This window comes from Aquarana catesbeiana, linkage group LG01, assembly GCF_042186555.1.
Source record: "Aquarana catesbeiana isolate 2022-GZ linkage group LG01, ASM4218655v1, whole genome shotgun sequence".
NCBI classification, from domain to species: Eukaryota; Metazoa; Chordata; class Amphibia; order Anura; family Ranidae; genus Aquarana; species Aquarana catesbeiana.
The window spans coordinates 663,806,213-663,827,765 of NC_133324.1; the positions used below are offsets into that span (position 1 = coordinate 663,806,213).

A 21,553-nucleotide genomic window follows, 5' to 3' on the forward strand; every position below is an offset into this window, starting at 1 on the left:
TTGTGCATAATGGCGTATTTGTAGGTAACTGAAAAAGGCCTGCTTGGGAATATCAAAAGTCTTTTGCAGTTCTTGGAAGGATCGTAGCATTCTAGTTTTAGGGTCAATTAATTGTCCATAATGAAATATGGCCTTATTCATCCAGAAATGGGACATCTGTGAGGTTAAGCTGTCGGGGATATTGGGTGTAAATAGGAATAAAGTGACTGGGGAAGACGTGGTGGTGAGCGGGTATTTCAATTTGGCCCGTCGCCATAATGTACGTAAGAGAGCCATTGGTCCTAGCAATTGTACGCTGCCCGGAGGTATATCAGAGCTCCAAAGCATGGAGTTTGAGTGTATGGGGGCTAGCCATAACTTTTCTATCTGTGTCCACCGGTTGTAAGCATGTAGGGTGCACCAGGAGGCTATAGGTCTTAGTTGAGCTGCTAGGTAGTACTTAGCTATGTTGGGGAACGCCAGTCCCCCTTGGTTACGTGGGGCATATAGAACCGATCTAGCAACGCGGTGTCTTTATAATTCCAGAAGAAGTTTATCAGGTCACTCTGAAGTTTTTTTAGGTGTGAACTCGGAATGGGGATAGGGAGCGTCTCAAACAGATATAGAAGTCTAGGTAGTATCGTCATCTTCAAAGTTGCAAGTCTACCAAAAAGGGACAGTTTCAAAGATTTCCATTTATTTAGGGAGGCTCTGATAGATGCGAACATTTGTGGAAAGTTGGTCTTGTATAGAGTATCGTATGTGGGTGTAATATGTACCCCCAGGTATTTTAAGGAGGAGGACCGCCAAGAGTATGGAAAAGTTTGTGAAAGCGTTGACAATGTATGGGGAGATAAATTAAGAGGGAGAACCTCTGTCTTGGAACTGTTAATTTTATAACCCGAGAGGGTGCTATATCTCTCCAGCTCCACTTGTAAGTTCGGGAGAGATATGTGAGGTTGGGTGAGAGTGAGGAGGACATCATCCGCAAATAAGGAGATTTTAAAATCTCTAGTACGGACTGGTATACCATGGATACTTGGGTTATTTCTGATATGGGCTGCTAGTGGTTCAATGCATAGGGCATATAAAAGAGGGCAGAGTGGACAGCCTTGGCGGGTCCCATTAGAGATCAAAAAAGTAGGGGAAGTGGCAAAGTTAGTGCGAACCTGGGCTGTTGGGGCCGAGTATAGGTGGGTGATAGCTCGGAGGAACGGGCCCTCAACAATCGCTGTTGTTTTAATGGGATCCTGAGATCTACACAAGCTCAAAAATGCAACAAAAAAACTAATATTACAAAGGGTGTATTTATAAAAAAAATTGCAAATTGAGGTCCGATGATCCCATTATGACCACTAGATAGAGCTGATGGTCATAGTATTTATTACCTATGATCATCATAGGTGCTTAGTAACAAACTACAGGCTTGTGAATCAGCAGTAACAATTCTGATAGCAATGCCCCCTGCATCATTTCTTCATCCCACTGTAGTGCAAGCAGGCACAGCCTACATGAAAGTGGCAACTCTGCTCTGAATTTAGAAGCAGTGTAGCATCATAGACACACAGGAAGCTGCATTATGTAAACTTCTCTAAGAAGGATCAACAGGTATTTGTGGGACATTGCAGAGGGATTAACTTATGTACTTATAATTTATCTAACATGAGGCCATGGTTCTGCATTAACATATGAAGATTTTTCAGAGAGCCATGGGTTATCTAAAGAGACAAGACAGTAGTAGCAGCTTTCATCTGGCTTTATCTGATTGAAACGTTGTACTGAGCTACCATATAAGGAAAATCACTACTGAAGAATCATTTTTTTTTGTGCGTCTATTTCAGCTTGTGCTATTGTGGTCAGTAAACAGGAGGCTTTTAACTTCAAAGAAGCAAGCTGAGAGCTTAAAAACCTAAAAAGAAGCCTAAAGATCAATCTTCTGGCTCAGAAAGAAAATACAACATATTCATATGCAATATTTCACATTTTACTTACATAAAAAAAGTTATTTGTTTTAGTCCTTATCGTAATAAACACATAAGAAAATATACATACTAAATGCACAAATCATTTCCAGCTCCCTTTATGACAATAGTTTGTGGCCATATTAACTGCTTTAATCAATCCAGTTTTATGATTCTTACTCTGATTTGTAAAGCTGGCAGGTGTGAATTATTTATGGTCTTCTAAGGTAGTTTGGTTGAACTGCAATTGTTTTTCCTACAGTTACCTTTATATATGAATGTAAGAATATGAAGGGTAAAATATATATAATAAATATGGCAACACATGTTTTTTATCATATGTAACTATTTGTTTACATTAGAGTGCATATTTTAACACAACCCGTTTTTTTTTTTTTTTTTTAATTGGGTAATTCACAGGCTTTGTAGAAGGTACCCATACTAATATCAATACCCATCAAGACACTATCTGCATGGAGTTTATATTTTCTCCCTGTGCTTGTGTGGGTTTCCTTCATGTACTTTTGGATTTTCTTGCACACTCCAAAGGCATAGTGGTAGGTTAACTAGCTCAATTGAGAGCTGTCCCCCCTCCTAAGCACTTTGAGTCCCCTGGAAAAAAAGCACTATATAGGAATGCAAATCTAAAACATTAAAGTAAGGTTACCTGAGTTTAAGTTTAATTTAACTGCACAACTAAGATCAGCCTTGAAAATCCAATGCAAATATAGACTCGCTAAAGGTCAGTATTTGCGAAGGTCATAAGCACTTGAGAGAATTAGGGCCTAATGATAGGTCAGGCATGTAACCCTTGTTTGCAGAAACCCATTTGTTGAGCAGAAAGTGTCATGTGTAGTAGATGCAGCTTACCAGTTCACTTTTGCAGTTGACCCACTCAACGACAAAAAGTCACGATTCCTGCTCTTAAGGCTGCTGGGGTTTATCTGGTAAAAATCACTACTCATTCATCAAAAAGAAGTAGCTTGGAATTATGATGCCCCTGTGTCAGCGCTGTCCTAATAAGGAAGTATACTACTGTACATTTTATTTTCTAATGTCACAAGGGGCAGATATTCTTCCCAGCAGCCTTAAATGTGAACTCCAGTAAAAGTAAAGCTTCCTTATGGTTGGGCTGTGCTTGCACAGCAAGGATTAAATGCTTGCTTCTGTCTAGTGCAGGGGTCCCCAATCCCGGGACTGGTGCCGGCCTGTGGCCTGTTGCTGCTCAGGCCGCACAGCAGGGGATGAGTGGCAACCACGGTCCGCACAGAGCTATCACATACCGTGATCGGGCTCTCACCTCCTGCTGTGCGGCCAGGTGCAAGAATCTCCTGAGTCTTGCACCTGGCCGACTATGTCATCCAATCAGCTGGGCAGGGGTGGGAGGAACTGCAGATCAGAATGGAGCGCCTCTCCCGCCCCCTGCCCTGCTGATGGGATGACACCGTTGGGTGGGCGGAGGAACTGGGGAGGACACGGACAGCCACCGCCTTGCTAAAGGTGGAGTTCTGTGCAGGGGAGGCGGAGATCAGAATAAGGAAGTGTGATGTTAGAGAGAGAAAAGGGGGGCAGACTTCAGGGGCACTGTGATGGGCAGACTGCGTTCAATTTTCACTATTTTGCAAAAAGGCGCAATGTAAAAATGAAAGGTTTTTGTTATTTATTAACTGCATACAGGCTAAGATTTTATATTTAGTAGGGATTTAACAGGAATTTTGTAAAATTAGCTGTATTTTTATCTGCTAATAATGGTTTTAGTGTATCTTTTGCCAATATATTGGTTTCGATAAACATTTGCGCAAATACCGCGGGGTCTAAAAAATCAGTAGCATCTTCTTTTTATTCTAGAGGTCATATGCTTTCAGAAAATATATGGTTTTGGGGGTCTTTCACAAATTCTGAAAGCTGTAAGGGAAAAATAAAAACCTTCAGATAGTTTGTTTGAGAAATTTGGATATTTACACTTTTGCGTCTGTTCAATTTTCATCATTTCGCAAAAAGGCGCAATTTGAACGTTACAAATATTTGTTATTTATTAACTCAATACAGGTTAATCTTTTATATTTAGTAGGAATTTTGTAAAATGTGCTGTGTTTTTATCTGCTAATAATGGTTTTAGTGTATTTTTTGCAAATATATTGGTTTGATAAACATTTGTGCAAATACCGCAGGGTCTAAAAAATCAGTAGCACCTTCTTTTTATTCTACTGATCATATGCTTTCAGAAAATATATGGTTTGGAGGGTCTTTCACTAATTCTGAAAGCTATAAGTGAAAAAAGTAAAAAAGCAAAGGAAAAATTGCAAAAATGATCTGGCCACCTGAGTGTACAAAATGGAGCACAGGGCCTGGCAGCAAAAGGGTAAAATATATGAGAAATAATATTTTGTCCATTATTTTTCTGCAGACACGTTTCTTCCAACTTAAAGAGGAGGTGTGCCCACCCCTGCAAAACTTATAAGCCAGCAGCTACACATACTGCAGCTGCTGACTTTTAATAATAGGACATTTACCTGTCCTGGAGTCCAGCGATGTTTCCATCAGTTGCTGGGTGCATGCCGCCTCCATTGCTTCACGCCAGGTCCCTACTGCTCATGCGCGAGGCACCACTGTCCTACTGACACGGCGGTGGGGGAAGGAGAAGGGAGCCGAGCTGCTGACGTAATTCGCTGTGGCCCGGACTCCCGGAAGTGGGGACAGGATAGTTGTCAAAGACAGGTATGCGCTCCCCCTCCCACCCTCCCGAAAGGTGCCAAACATGGCACCAGAGGAGGGGAGGAGACAAATGAGCAGAAGTTCCACTTTTGGGTGGAACTCCGCTTTAAATAGCTTTCTATTGGTATTTAACTCCTCATTGTATTACTCAAGAATTTGTGCCTGAAATCAGAATCGGGTATGAGGTGCCTCTCTACCCATTTTAAAGCTCCAATAATATTTAAGGCCTGTTCACACTAGGGATGAGCCGAACACCCCCCGGTTCGGTTCGCACCAGAACCCGCGAACGGACCGAAAGTTCGCACGAACGTTAGAACCCCATTGACGTCTATGGGACTCGAACGTTCGAAATCAAAAGTGCTCATTTTAAAGGCTAATTTGCATGGTATTGTCCTAAAAAGGGTTTGGGGACCCGGGTCCTACCCCAGGGGACATGTATCAATGCAAAAAAAACTTTTAAAAACGGCCGTTTTTTCGGGAGCAGTGATTTTAATGATGCTTAAAGTAAAAAAAAAAAAGTGAAATATTCCTTTAAATATCGTACCTGGGGGGTGTCTATAGTATGCCTGTAAAGTGACGCGTGTTTCCCATGTTTAGAACAGTCCCTGCACCAAATGTCATTTTTAAAGGAAAAAATCTCATTTAAAACTGCTTGCGGGTTTAATGTCATGTCGGGTCATGGCAATATGGATGAAAATCAGTGAGACAAACGGCATGGGTACCCCCCAGTCCATTACCAGTCCCTTTGGGTCTTGTATGGATATTAAGGGGAACCCCGCACCCAAATTAAAATAAGGAAAGGTGTGGGGCCACCAGGCCCTATATACTCTGAACAGCAGTATACAGGCGGTGCAAACAAGACAGGGACTGTAGGTTTGTTGTTAAGTAGAATCTGTTTGTAATTTTGAACATTTTTAACGTGTTTAGCTCCAGCCAAAAAATCTTTTCTAAGCTTTTTGGAAAACATAGGGAAGGGTTATCACCCCTGTGACATTTGTTTTGCTGTCTTTCCTCCTCTTCAGAAGATTTCACCTCACTTTTTTGTCCCAATGAAAAATGTTTTTTGAAAATTTGGGTTTTTTTGTGGAACAAGGATTGGAAAGCATCAGTGGAAAGGAGAACTTGTTTTCCCATATTAACTCTTACAGGAGAGAATTTCCCTTCCTAGGGGTAGATTTCATCTCACTTCCTGTTGTCTCCTTCCGTTTGCAAGTAGGAGTCGTTTGTAAGTTAGATGTTTGAAAGTAGGGTCCTGCCCTATATACTCAGCAGAAATTTGGGCCTTAGGTGTTGCTGTGGCCACAACACTGTAAGCCCTCACAGGGCCCTGCTGTGAAATATTAGATCAAGAATTGTAATTACATGCCCCTGTTGAACAGGAGCTGAAAAATTAGGCCTTAGGCACTGGTGCTGGTGCCACAACACTGCAACCCCTCACAGACACTCTAGTTGGAACGCAGGAACGAGCCCTGCTGCAAATTATTGCTTCAAAAATTGTAATTACACGCCCCTGTTAGACAGGGGCAGAAAAATTGGGCCTTAGGCACTGGTGCTGGTGCCACAACACTGCAACCCCTCACAGACACTCTAGTTGGAACGCAGGAACGAGCCCTGCTGCAAATTATTGCTTCAAAAATTGTAATTACACGCCCCTGTTAGACAGGGGCAGAAAAATTGGGCCTTAGGCACTGGTGCTGGTGCCACAACACTGCAACCCCTCACAGACACTCTAGTTGGAACGCAGGAACGAGCCCTGCTGCAAAGTATTGCATCAAAAATTGTAATTACACGCCCCTGTTAGACAGGGGCAGAAAAATTGGGCCTTAGGCACTGGTGCTGGTGCCACAACACTGCAACAAGCTATCAGCGTGATGATTGAGGAGGAAGAGGATAATTACTCAGGGATAGTCACTCAGCATCAGCATAGGCAGTCTTTGAAGGGATCTGAGATTTCAAAAAAAATTATTCGGTTACATCAGCATCAGGTGCTTGGTAGCTGGTGGTGATCCAAGACTCATTCATTTTTATGAAGGTCAGCCGATCGACCGAGTCGGTGGACAGACGCACCCTGTGATCGGTTACCACGCCTCCAGCAGCACTGAATGTGCGTTCCGAAAGAACGCTGGATGCAGGACAGGCCAGTAGCTCAATTGCATACTGTGCAAGCTCTGGCCAGTGATCCATCCTCAAGACCCAGTAACCCAGAGGATTTTCGGTGGGAAAGGTGTCCAAGTCTGATCTTGCCCCTAGGTATTCCTGCACCATGTAAAACAGACGCTGGCGATGGTTGCTGGAACCGATCATACCTTGGGGCTGCGGACCAAAAAATTGTCTGAACGCATCGGTCAGACGGCCACCTTCTCCACCGCTCCTTCTTTGACTGACCGAAGCCTCAGCAACACGTTGTCCAGAAACAGGAGTTTGTAACCTCCCAGTCTCTGGGAACGCGTTGCACAGACCTTTCTGCAAGGCCTCCCGAAGATGTTTCATCCTCTGCTCCCTCTGCGATGGCAAGATAAGGTCCGCAACCTTACCCTTGTAACGTGGATCAAGGAGGGTTGCCAGCCAGTATTGGTCCTTCTCCTTGATACCACGAATACGAGGATCCTTACGCAGGCTTTGCAGGATCAGGGAGGCCATGCAGCGTAGGTTTGCTGAGGCATTCGGTCCGGAGTCCTCTGGGTCACTAAGAACGACATGGTCCGCAGCCACCTCCTCCCAGCCACGTACAAGTCCATGTGTTTCTTGGGACTGATCCCTTAAAGACTGCTGCTGATGCTGAGTGCCAGGCTCCACCTCCATACTGACACAATCTTCCTCCTCCTCCTCTTCCTCCTCGTCCTCTTCCTGTGTGATCGGCGGGCACGCAGGAACACTGTCTGGATAAAGGGGGCCTTGAGAGCTAAGGAAGTCCTCCTCTTCCTGCCTCTGTTCTGCCTCAAGTGCCCTGTCCATTATTCCACGCAGCGTGTGCTCCAACAGGTGGACAAGGGGGACAGTGTCACTGATGCATGCACTGTCACTGCTCACCATCCTCGTGGCCTCCTCGAATGGTGACAGGACAGTGCATGCATCCCTGATCATGGCCCACTGGCGTGGGGAAAAAAAACCAAGCTCCCCTGACCCTGTCCTGGTGCCATAGTCGCACAGGTACTCATTTATGGCCCTCTGCTGCGTGTGCAGCCGCTGCAGCATGGCCAACGTTGAGTTCCACCTGGTGGGCATGTCACAGATTAGGCGGTTCTTGGGCAGGTTAAACTCCTTTTGGAGGTCCGTCAGCCGAGCACTGGCATTATATGACCGGCGGAAATGCACACAGACTTTCCTGGCCTGCCTCAGGACATCCTGTAAGCCCGGGTACCTGCCCAAGAACCGCTGCACCACCAAGTTAAGGACGTGAGCCAAACAGGGCACATGGGTCATTTGTCCCTGTCGGAGGGCAGAGAGGAGGTTGGTGCCATTGTCGCAAACCACCATTCCTGCCTTAAGTTGGCGTGGCGTCAACCACCTCTGAACCTGCCCCTGCAGAGCTGACAGAACCTCTGCCCCAGTGTGGCTCCTGTCCCCCAAGCACACCAGCTCAAGCACCGCATGGCATCTTTTGGCCTGCGTACTTGCGTAGCCCCTTGAACGCCTACGGAGCACCGCTGGTTCCGAGGAAGAGGCCATGGAGGAAGAAGAAGAGGAGGGGGTGGAGGAGAGAGGTGTGTCACAATCAGCATTTTGGAGGCGTGGTGGCGGAACAACCTCCAACACTACTGCACCTTGTCCTGCATCCTTCCCAGCTGCCAGCAGAGTCACCCAATGCGCCGTGAAACTTAGGTAACGTCCCTGTCCATGCCTGCTGGACCATGAGTCAGCGGTAATATGCACCTTACCGCTGACCGCCCTGTCCAGCGAGGCATGGACATTGCCTTCCACATGCCGGTAGAGAGCCGGAATCGCCTTCCGTGAGAAAAAGTGGCGTTTGGGTACCTGCCACTGAGGAACCGCACATTCCACAAACTCACGGAAGGGGGCAGAGTCTACCAACTGAAAAGGCAGCAGTTGAAGTGCTAGCAATTTTGCCAAGCTAGCATTCAACCGCTGGGCATGTGGATGGCTGGGAGCAAACTTCTTTCGGCGGTGCAGCAGCTGGGGCAGGGAAATTTGCCTGGTACAATCTGACGTCGGTGTACCAAAAGCAGATTGCCCACAAGTACTTGGCTGTGACACACCTAATTCTACACCTTCATTCCTCTCACTGCAGGTCTCAGAGAGGACTGAAGGTCTAGTGGGGTTGGAAATCTCAGCTGATGAGGAGCAAGGAGAGATCCTCTTTGTTCTTTGGTGTGGGTCTTTTAGATACGCTTGCCAACGAACTGCATGGCAGGTCAACATATGTCTGGTCAAGCATGTGGTACCCAAGCGGGAGATATTTTGGCCACGCGAGATACGCTTGAGACATATGTTGCAAATAGCAGCGGTGCGATCTGATGCACTCGTCTCAAAAAAGGCCCACACCAAAGAACTTTTTGAATAACGCGCAGAGACTGCAGCGCCCTGCACATGTGGAGCTTTGGGGTGTGATGCAGTCAATGTGCTGCCCTTAGGCTGGCCCCTGGAGGGCATCCTGCCTCGTTGGTGATGTGCTGCCGCCTCCTCCTCCTCCTCCTCCTCCTCCTCCTCCTCCTCCTCCTCTCTCCTATCAGGCACCCACGTTGAGTCAGTGACCTCATCATCCCCTCCCTCCTCATCACTGGAGCAAACCTGGCAGTATGCTGCAGCAGGGGGAGCATGACTGCCAGATTGCTGTCCTTCTTGGGCACCCCCTCTGTCCGCGCTCATGTTACTGCCTTCATCGAGCTCAGTATCGTCATCAGAGCCTTCCAAACGCTGGGCATCCTCCTGGAGCATGTACCCAACACTGTGGTCAAACAGTTCGAGGGAATCCTCATGAGGACATGGTGGAGCTAGGGAAGGAGTCACTGATGACATTGAGCTGAGGGAAGAGGCCGCTGCTTTGCCAGACAAAGCACCCTGGGCATGGGTGAGAGAGGATGAGGAGGATGAGGACGGCTTGGTCATCCACTCGACCAAGTCTTCCGCATGTTGCGGCTCAACATGGCCAGCTGCCGAAAAAAAGGCCAAGCGTGTCCCATGGCCACGTGCTGATGAGGATGCACCGTCTCCACGACCAGCACTAGACACAGAGCCTGCTTGCCCTCTCTTATTGGCTTGTGACTGTCTGCCTCTCCTTCTTGGCCTTCCAGACATACTAATGGCCTGTAGCTGCACTAAGCTGGGATAGAACACCTGTAATTTTCTTCAAGTAGCTTTATATACTGTAACCAGACAAGCCTGCCTGTCAGTAGGAAGATAAGAGGAACGGATCTAGCTGAACACTGTGAGCAGGACGCACTGTACTAAATGTAAATAGTCTAGCTGCCTGACCGTGGTACTAATAGGATCAAATAGAACACCTGTAATTTTCTTCAGGTAGCTTTATATACTGTAACCAGACAAGCCTGCCTGTCATTAGGAAGATAACAGGAACGGATCTAGCTGTACACTGTGAGCAGGACGCACTGTACTAAATGTAAATAGTCTAGCTGCCTGACCGTGGTACTAATAGGATCAAATAGAACACCTGTAATTTTCTTCAGGTAGCTTTATATACTGTAACCAGACAAGCCTGCCTGTCAGTAGGAAGATAACAGGAACGGATCTAGCTGTACACTGTGAGCAGGACGCACTGTACTAAATGTAAATAGTCTAGCTGCCTGACCGTGGTACTAATAGGATCAAATAGAACACCTGTAATTTTCTTCAGGTAGCTTTATATACTGTAACCAGACAAGCCTGCCTGTCAGTAGGAAGATAACAGGAACGGATCTAGCTGAACACTGTGAGCAGGACGCACTGTACTAAATGTAAATAGTCTAGCTGCCTGACCGTGGTACTAATAGGATCAAATAGAACACCTGTAATTTTCTTCAGGTAGCTTTATATACTGTAACCAGACAAGCCTGCCGGTCAGTAGGAATTTAACAGGAACGGATCTAGCTGAACACTGTGAGCAGGACGCACTGCATTAAATGTAAATAGTCTAGATAGAAGATAACAGGAACAGATCTAGCTAAACTGAATACAGTGTATATATATATATGCAACACCTGGGATGCATATATATACACAATACACTGTAAGTGCAGCTAACTGACTGACTGTTCTGCCTAATCTATCTAACTCAAATCAAATGACACTGTCTCTCTCTCTCTCTATCTCTCAGCACACCGGAACACACACTACACAGGGCCGCCGTGCAGGCGGCCTTATATAGTGTGGGGTGTGTACTAAATCCCCTGAGCCATAATTGGCCAAAGCCACCCTGGCTTTGGCCAATTACAGCTCTCTCTACTGACAGCGCTGTGATTGGCCAAGCATGCGGGTCATAGTGCATGCTTGGCCAATCATCAGCCAGCAATGCACTGCGATGCCGCAGTGAATTATGGGCCGTGACGCGCCACACGAATTTAGCGCGAACGGCCCATAACGTTCGCAATTCGGCGAACGATCGAACAGCCGATGTTCGAGTCGAACATGGGTTCGACTCGAACACGAAGCTCATCCCTAGTTCACACCTATGCAGGTTGCAGTTTGCATATTCCAGGTGCATTTTGCGTTTTTCAATACACATTTTTTATCCGTTGAAGTCTATGCAATCAAAAACCAGGAAAAAGTCCCTGGCCTTTTCCATAAAATGCACAGATGTGAACTGCATCCATAGGGAACTATGTTAAATGGGCTGTAATGTGTTTCTGCAAAACTGAAAACGCACTAAAAAATGCATAGGTGTGAACCAGGCCTTAATGTGGTTGAGAGGCTAGGCCACTAAGACTTCATTACTTCAGAATTCTGCACAATAGGGCTTGGCCACTTAAATGTATGTTTAGTTTTAACACACTTAATATGTTAGCGAAAATGTATTCTACAGTTTCATTGTCCTTGCCATTCTCAAAATTACTGTTTGTGATAAATTTGTGGGTTGCTCTCAAAAACAAAGATCAGTGAATATTTTTTACAACTTAGGAAATATACATTGGTGAATGTTTTTATTACACCTGATATCTGTGCATGCTAACAGTTACTTTGAGGGACATGAACACAATGTACCGTATATATTTTTCAGTAGGTTTTTTCATGCAGCAGTTGTAACCTCAAATTCCTGCATACTGGAGTTCATTGTAAATGCCTAAACCTTTACACAATCACAAAAACATAATGAATCATTAAGATAATTACACATGGAAGTTTGCATACTCATCTATTTTTTCATCCCCATGCTACTTAGATCTAAATGAATGTGGACTGAAGCCTCGACCCTGCAAATACCGCTGCATGAATACATATGGAAGCTACAAGTGCTATTGTCTGAATGGATACATGCTAATGCCTGATGGATCATGTTCAAGTATGTCCACTCAGTCCAGGAGTACTGTCTTGCATTATGATTTTATCATTACTGGCTGATGATAGAAACACATGACTGCCTGCACAGACATAAGCTTGTCTTGTTCCTATTAGTCTGTTCTAATTTGTTTGCTGGTCATATTAAGTACCATAAAAAAAATATGATTTATGGTAATAGATTAGGATTATTAAAGAGAAATAAAAAGATTGATATAATGGCATGCAGTTAACATAGCGCTATAGATGTCTGAAAGCAAGGGTTCTGGACCAGCTGAGTAACTCAGTGCTTTCAATTACAGGCCACAGATGTATGGTTTACATAGAAAATGTATTTTAATTATGAGCATAGGCGCATAGCATGTACATGTCTCATTACTGAATGCATTTTGGAATTGCATACAGTATAAGGAGCATTCATCTACACTATGCTCTTGGTAGCCCTGAACAAACAACAGTCACTCCAGCATGGGAAACTCACAAAACACTTGTGAACTGCTCTTAACTACTGAAAGAGTAAGTCCACTTTTGTTGAGAAAAAAACAATCCCCGCAAACTTTGTCGCAGAGTCCTACCTGTTTCTATTCCTAGTGAAATGCTGTATTTTCAACTATGTCCTTAGAAGGCTAATTCCTGAATGGGAGTGTCTGAGCTCATTCTAGATAGCTGATGTACTTGCAGGGTTCAGATGAGGAAAGTTGTAGTATTTGCATCCCTTTGTGAGTAATTAGAAGTAATATTAGAAACATTTAGAAGTAATTATATTTTAGTGAGTATCTCAGCAAAATATAATCCATATTGCTGGGGGTGCCTACAATTTTACTTGTATCTTAGTGCAGGGAAAATCAGTAAGCCAATCACACAAGCGGGAAATCACATTTCTGGGGAAGTTCTGTACACCAAGTGTATACAAGAACACCTCCAGGTTGCCATATTGCTTTGAATTTTACAGAAAATGATGAAGACTGCAGAAAGGAAAGGGAATGTAATTTTTAAACACATTACATTACAGAATTGCTTGTGTAGCAATTGTATATGCTATAGATTTTTATTTTTTATTTTATTTTTATTTTTTTTTAGAGTTACCCTCTTAAGCTCTCACACATGTACATCCCTAGAGAACCAGTGCATTTTTAAATTATTCAGAAATATCTCCAGTTAACAATATAATAGATAATTTTTTGGGGCAAACAAGGCTTTTCTTTTGTACTATTTTACAACAAAACATAACATTAAAAAAATATATACTTTTTACTTTGATCAGCGTTCGTTGAAAAAATAATAGTGTCTAAATTGCTTTCCAAAATCATGGTATTATATTCCTCCCCCTCAGCTGTGGTTCTCGCCAATGGGACAAAGTCCAATGCTTTTTCTATCACTAATGGCGATAGGCAGGGCTGTCCCTTACCTTCTGCCCATTGCAAACTATCCCTATACGCAGTTGACTCTACGTCACCCAACCCCATATTAGCATCCCCTCTTTCTTACAGGAACTGCACAGATTTGGCTTTAAATTGAATATCTCTAAAACTGAAGCCTTGAATGTCTCAATTCCCAAACACGTTCTGGCCACTCTTCAACGTAACTTCCCCTTTCATTGGCAAGCGCAATCAATTAAATATTTAGGCACTGAGATCCCACACTCAGTGGCGGCTGATGCTCAAAATTTTTGGGGGGCGCAAACTGAAAAATTCTGAAAAAAAGAACATCAATTGCTCACTGTGCCCATCAATTGCTCCCACTGTGCCTTCGAATGCTCCCACTGTGCCCATTGAATGCTGCCACTGTGCCATCGAATGCCGCCACTGTGACCCCCCCCGCCCACTCGCTGTCTGCCCGGAACTTACCCAGTCTCGGTGGGGCAGTGGGTGACGGCGGCGATCGGGGGCCTCCATACATCTTCTCCCGTCCTCTCCTATAGCTGATTGGACACCTAATAGCATCCAATCACAGCACCTGTCGTTTCAGCCAATCAGGTGATGGGTAACAGACCCAAGCACCTGATTGGCGAAGAGGAGGTTCAATGTTAGGAAAGCGAATATTAATTCTGTTTTCTTTCCATCATTTGCCCCATTTAAAATGACACTGAAGTTATGATCTTGGCACAAACTTTTAAGCGTTACTAGCAAATGAAAAAAAGGTGCTTCTTTCCAATTTTGCGCTTTTTAACCACTTCAGCCCCAGAAGAATTTACCCCCTTAATGACCGGAGCATTTTTTGCGATATGGCACTGCGTCGCTTTAACTGACAATTGTGCGGTTGTGCGACGTTGCATCCAAACAAAATAGACATCCTTTTTTTCCCAAAAATAGAGCTGTGTTTTGGTGGACTTTGATCACCTCTGTGGTTTTTGTTTTTTGCACTATAAACAAAAAAAGACTGACAATTTTTTTTTAAAAACAATATTTTTTACTTTTTGCTATAATAAATATCCTCCAAAAATATAAAAAAGCTCATTTCTTCTTCAATTTAGGCCGATATGTATTCTTCTACATATTTTGGTAAAAAATCGCAATAAGCGTATATTGATTAGTTTGCGCAAAAGTTATAGCGTCTACATAATAGGGGATAGATTTATGGCATTTTTATTATTCTTTTTTTTTTATATTAGTAATGGCAGCAATCTGCAATTTTTATCGTGACTGTGACATTGCAGCGGACATATCAGACACTTTTCACACTATTTTGGGACCATTGACATTTATACAGCAATCGGAGATAAAAATAGTCACTGATTACTGTATAAATGTCAATGGCAGGGAAGGGGTTAAACACTAGGGGGTGATCAAGGAGTTAAGTGTGTTCCCTCAGTGTGCTCCAACTGTAGGGGGGGTGGGCTCACTAGAACATGACAGAGATCACTGCTCCCTATCACTGGCAGCAATAGATCCCTGTCATGTCACTGGGCAGAACAGGGAAATGCCTTGTTTTTGCATCTCCCCGTTCTGCCTCTCAGTGCCGTGATCGCGGGCCACTGGCGGACATCGAGTCTGTGGGGCACGCTCCCGTGGCACGCGGCGGGCACGCATGTGTGCGCCCACTAGCCTGCGATGATGGAGGGACGTTCTGCCGGAGTACATCTTCGCGCATCGGCCGGCAAGTGGTTAAAAAAAAAAAAAAAGTAACACCCAAAAAAATTTACAACTGAAACTAAAAAAAGTTTAAATAGCAATGGTTAGAAAAATAGAAATATTGATATCATAATCAGAGTAAAGCTCATCCCTTTGATCTGCGGGTAAATGAAACAGAGTAGAAACAATGATAACTGTGTTAATCTCTCTCTCTCTCTCTCTCTCTCTCTCTCTCTCTCTCTCTCTCTCTCTCTCTCTCTCTCTCTCTCTCTCTCTCTCTCTCTCTCTCTCTCTCGTATTACATACGCCTTGTGTACATTTCGTTTGGGTGTGTGTGATCCTCCCGTGTCCACAACTAGTTAAGGAACTTTTGTAAATTGTAACTGTTAGATCAGAAGACCAAGCGCAAAGCAGTCTAGTCTAGTTATGCTGTGGCTTATGTTGAAAGTCATGAAAAAGATGCACAGATAACCTCTCATCCTGGTAGAAAAAAGTTTGTTCTAATGAGTCTTTAGACTTCTGCATAGTGAATAGTTGCTACCAGCAAAGCCACCACTTTTCAGACACTTTTGATACATGATGCCAAGTATGTTATAGCTACTGCCAAAAGGGGCCCATGAATTTTTTAGAAGGGTTAAATTAAACTTTGCTTTGTACTTCCAATAGTGTGGACATGAAGTATGAAAGGAATTATAAATACCATTGAGTGTAGAGCCTACTAAGTGTTTAGGATGCTGTCAAATAGTGTATATGCCAGGCCTGAGCTCCTGCTTTCATCTAAGAATGAGAGACGTATAACTGACCAGAATTCTTTAGGTCGATTCAAGAACAAGTGTTTTTTTATTGCGGGGAGATCTTGAAAAGGAACACGCCTTCTCTTGGAAAAGGGTTACTCATGCTATACTACTTGCAGGTTTCTCTACCCATCAGATGCCTGTGCCACATCCAGTGATTTTATACTGTAGTCCATATTTCAGCCATGACTCATGAAGGAGATCTATTCGTGGTTATCAGGTATAGGTTTTAGAAACTTGCTTTATTTTTAAATGTCTTTTTTTTTAATTGATATATACTGCCTGGATAAATAAAATGCATTTGATTTACTGAATGATATATATATTGTAATAATATATAAAAATATCAAACGTGCTTGCTCTCTTCACCTCAGATGCACATACTTGCTCTATGTCAAATTGCCAGTATGGTTGTGATGTAGTAAAAGGAGAGGTTCGCTGTCGCTGTCCATCTCCAGGATTGCAGCTAGGACCAGATGGGAGAACATGTGTAGGTAAGTGATGTACGAATACATAAAATATATGGAAATAAGAAAAAATGCACACATAACATAGAGCTGAATTCCAGGGAAGTCTATTTTTGCATAGTTACATGGATCCAGCTTGGGTCATTGGTCACATTGGTCCAGCTTGGGTCAAGTGCCAAGCAGTTGCCTTGCTGCTTAGTGAACACAGAAGGTTGCTTGACACAGGTACCATGCAGAGAACACTACTTTTTCTCAATTAATGCAAAGCGTTCTTTCATTGGTCAAGGTGTGGCAATGCCTACTACAGTGGTTTCCGGTTTCCACAGTGATCAGCCATGTATGGCACAGAAAATTACATGGGTCCAAGTTCGACCAATGTAGCTATGATAAAATAGCCATACTTTAAATTCAGCTTTAACGACCAAATAAACTAGATTCATAACTCAGTGGTTGGATCCTCACTGTTGGGCTGCTTTCTATTATAGTCGACAATGTGCAGACCATTTATCTATAACAGGGAATGATCAGAAGAAGTGTTGATCCACATTCCCCTCAATCGGTTTGTCAGGTTCAAACATCTTTAATTAAGCATACCCCACTTGTTCATTTAGGAACTATTTCCATACAATTGTACTAACATGAGTAAATTACTCAAAATGCTGGAATTTTTCCTACCCATGCACTAACCAGCTCAGTGTATGAGTACCTTTACTCAATGGTTTTCCTTGCTGCATGTTGCGTTACATCGTAAATGTGGCATAAAATGTCTTAGACAGCACATTTACTATGTACGCTGTTAATGATAGTGTTGGACTGGTTGACTGAATGTAGATTTTCAGACTTAAAAGACTTTCCATCCATCACAAAACAGAGTTGCTTGATGGCTCAAAGGGACCAGGGAAGCTCCATATTTATATTCTGTAAGGAATCAGTATCTTGATAGACGTAATAGAAAAAAAATATTTCATACCTTTGTAAATGCAGTCAGTTCCAGACTAAACATTCATGTCTGTTTCTTAGATGTTGATGAGTGTGCAACAGGAAAAGCCGTATGTCCTCGATTTAGAAAATGTGTCAATACATTTGGCAGCTATATCTGCAAGTGTTATGCTGGATATGACTTAATCCACGCCCATGGAAAATACCAGTGCTTCGGTAAGCAAAATGAAGAATTAAGCACTTTATTTTGCAAATGTTTTATTTTTTTAACATTGTTTAGCAGTGTAATTGTTTATAGGGAACATGCATTGTCAAAATACTGTATCTTTTGTCCCTCTTTACAAAATAGAATAACATATTTCATGTGTCCTTATCTGTAATGATATTGTACTTTGCTGTTTGGCTTATGGTTTAATGTTTTTTGCCATTATAGGCTAACAGAGGTTTACAAGCTGCTACTGGATAACTAAACAGGAAGTCTGTCATATACTAACTTTACCTTAAATATCATAGCTTCTGAGATAAGCCTGTGAAGCTTTCAGATCTTTATCAGCAAATGTTATTAACAGTTTTTTTTGTTTTGTTTAATTTACTAACGTGTTATATTTGTTTTCCTGCATTGCCATTGTATAAACTTTTATCATTAAAGTAGTCATTATAATGATTTTGATGTGGTGGTTATTTAAATTATTTTTCACTTTAATTTGACAGATATTGATGAATGCTATACCGGGCAGTATCAGTGCAATAACTATGCAAGATGCTACAACACACCAGGATCATACAAGTGCAAATGTAATGAAGGCTACCGTGGCAATGGAGCAGACTGTACACGTAGGTGTCATGTGTGTGCCAAACATATTATATACAAACAGTAAAGGGACTGTACCAGGCTAATTCCAAGTCACATTCAGCTACTTACATTGGTTTTAATTAAAACAATATATACTTTTAATAATATATTATTGAATATACAGCTGCATTAATGTGTGTCTTTTATATCTGCAGTTCAAATTTAACTTGTATTACTCTCATGCAGTCAGGTTGGCTAAAATGTAAGCTTTTTTTTTTTTTATGATGTATTATTTTTGTAGCTCTGTATCAAGCAGCCCTTTGACAGCAGCACAGTAGAACCCCGGATATTGGAAACGCTGCTTTTACACATCACTCAGCTGTTCCGATCTCCAGCACTCTGAGGCGCCTCCTACACAGTGTTCCAATCAACAATACTCATTATCCCTGAGCAGCATTCTCGACTAAAGCATAGTGCAGGGGGCATGTCAGACCTCTAGAGATGAGGACTGCTTTGCTCTGTGTGAGAGTTGCAGCCCCAATTTCCAGGGAGCTGCTGGAAAAGGGCAGCTTCATATCAGGCTGCAACAATAGCAAATCATAATAAAATAATAAGACACGTATCTTACATTTTTGCCAGCCTAAGTGCATTAGGTTAATAAAAGTTAAAGTGGTTCCAAAACTTTAGGTTCTTTTTCCTTAATGTATGCTATGCATTAAGGTAAAAAACCTCCTGTGCTGCATATGTCCCAATAGCCCCCTGCCCTTATACTTACCTGAGCTCGATTTCCATCCAGCAATCTGCATGAAAGCAACAGTTCTCTCTGCTCTCTCCCTCCTCACTGGACAAATTGAGAGCAGCAGGAGCCATTGTCTTCCTCTGCTGTCGATCAAATTCTGTGATAAGGGAACAGGGGATGGGGTTGAGCCACACTGTGTCAATGGAGGCAGACAAGGCAGCCTGGGAGCGAGTCTGCACAAGTGCTCCAATAGAAAGCAGCTTCCTATGGGGGCACTCGCCAAAGAGGAGGAGCCAGGAGCTCAGCCGGGGAACTCTAGAAGAAGAGGATCAGGGCTGCTCTGGGCAAAACCATTGCAGGTAAGTATAACATGTTTGTTTTTTTAACACCAAAAAACAAAGCTTTAATGTTTAATTATTCATTTGGCTTTAAGTTGAAATGCACATCACTAAAAATTGTAATCCTTGGATTACATTATGAAGAAAGGTTGCGAGCACTGAACTTATTCTCTCTGGAGAAGAGACGCTTGAGAGGGGATATGATTTCAATTTACAAATACCATACTGGTGACCCCACAATAGGGATAAAACTTTTCCGTGGAATTGAGTTTAATAAGACACGTGGCCACTCAATAAAAAAAGAAGAAATGAGATTTAACCTTAAACTGCGTAGAGGGTTCTTTACTGTAAGAGTGGCAAGGATGTGGAATTCCCTTCCCCAGGCGGTGGTTTCAGCGGGGGGCATCGATAGTTTCAAAAAACTATTAGATAAGCACCTGAATGACCACAACATACAGGAGCCAATGGCTCCTGCTGCTATCAATTTGTCCAGTGAGGTGGGAGAGAGTAGAGAGAGCTGCTGCTTTCATGCAGATTGCTGGATGGAAATCGAGCTCAGGTAAGTATAGGGGTGGGGGGCTAGTGGGACATATGCGGCGCAGAATACTGACATATAATCACACACATAGGTGTCTTTTTTCAACCTCACCTACTATGTAACTATGTAACTATATTGACACATAATATAATACAACATAAAATGATTTCAAATAATACAATATGGGGCTTTGAAATTAATATACCTACAATGACTTTTTACACTATATACATATACTGTGTGTGTGTGTGTCTGTGTGTATATATATATATATATATATATATATATATATATATATATATATATACACTATATTGTCAAAAATATTGGGACGCCTGCCTTTACACGAAGACTGCAAGCCAGGCCTTCTCGTCCACATCAATGCCTGAACTCACAAATGCACTTTTGGATGAATGGTCAAACATTCCCATAGACGCACTCCTAAACCTTGTGGACAGCCTTCCCAGAAGAGTTGAAGCTGTTATAGCTGCATAGGGTGGGCCAACTCAATATTGAACTATTGAACCCTATGGACCAAGACTGGGATGCCATTAAAGTTCCTAAACTTCATGCAGCAAAAATGTTATAGTAGCATATGGCAAAAATAGCACAAGGTTTAAATACGTAGATTACAAAATTTGTGTTAAAAACATTGGAAGTGTTTTTTTAAGGTAAATAAACTGCCACAATGCCATTCACAATTAAAAAAAAAAGATGCATGAAATCCTCACAAGAACTCCATGTACAGTACACTGTACCTTGTAAACAGAGTCATACTGACATACAGACCAGGAGATGAAGAATAGGGATTTGCCAGGTGTAAAGACCTATGTCTATTAGTATTTATGTTGAGTTGGGTGCATTCTCTGTAAATTTAGGACCCTGAGCTGTCACTTTAAACCTTAGGCATGTGGGTCTAAAGATGCTTGTCGAATAACAGATTTTAGTCATCTCATCTTAAGAAAATGAACATAAACAATACCTAATTTTCAATATCTTTTCAATTCCAGCTATCCCCAGAGTTGTGATCGATCCACTGGGGCCTCATAATTTTATACCAGGTAAAGATAATGTTGGAAACTATTTTAGAGGTAATGACAGCTCACTAAGTGGTAGTGAAGGAAGCAGTAACAGGATTCCAGACTATGGTGGCAGACATCCTAAGTGGCCTCCTTCACCCTCTATTACAGCCAAGCCTCCTTCAAAGACAGCTAAAACTACAACCAGATCACCACCTGTGACTAGACCAGTGCCTAACCCAGTTACAAGACAGCCTCAAAAGCCAGCGACGAGGCCTCCACAGCCAGCGACGAGGCCTCCACAGCCAGTGACGAGGCCTCCACAGCCAGTGACGAGGCCTCCTCAACCAGTGACGAGACCTCCTCAACCAGTGACGAGACCTCCTCAGCCAGTGACAAGGCCTCCGCAGCCACCTACAAGGCCTCCCCAGGTTGTGACAAGACCACCTCAACCAGTGACCAGACCACCACAACCAGTAACAAGACCTCCACCGAAACCAACAACCACTACAGTCATCTATACAACAACAATTACACAGCCCTCAACTAGACCTCCAGATGATAACAGAATCCAGGACCAAGGCAAACAACGGGGTGATGTGTTTAGTAAGTATTCTCAGTGACACATTGTAAGTGTCTCAGTTTACTGAAGCATTTATTAGTATTAATGACTAAACATATGAAAACATCATACTTCACATGTGAAGAGCTGGAGATATTGTTTCATTTAAAATATATATTTTAGTCAGAT

General features: G+C 42.9%; 1 protein-coding gene across 5 annotated transcripts in view; it reads left to right on the plus strand.

Moving 5' to 3' along the window:
- The window catches only part of NPNT (nephronectin), a 171,791-nt gene that overhangs the window by 116,131 nt on the left and 34,107 nt on the right, over window positions 1–21,553 (plus strand). For 4 of the 5 annotated variants that reach the window (XM_073601908.1, XM_073601925.1, XM_073601916.1 and 1 more), the window contains 5 exons: window positions 11,989–12,108; window positions 16,344–16,463; window positions 17,457–17,591; window positions 18,087–18,209; window positions 20,794–21,408. In XM_073601908.1, the coding sequence (XP_073458009.1) occupies window positions 11,989–12,108; window positions 16,344–16,463; window positions 17,457–17,591; window positions 18,087–18,209; window positions 20,794–21,408 (1,113 nt within the window). The remainder of the gene's footprint in view (window positions 1–11,988; window positions 12,109–16,343; window positions 16,464–17,456; window positions 17,592–18,086; window positions 18,210–20,793; window positions 21,409–21,553) is intronic. The other variant, XM_073601935.1, reaches the window with a different exon arrangement.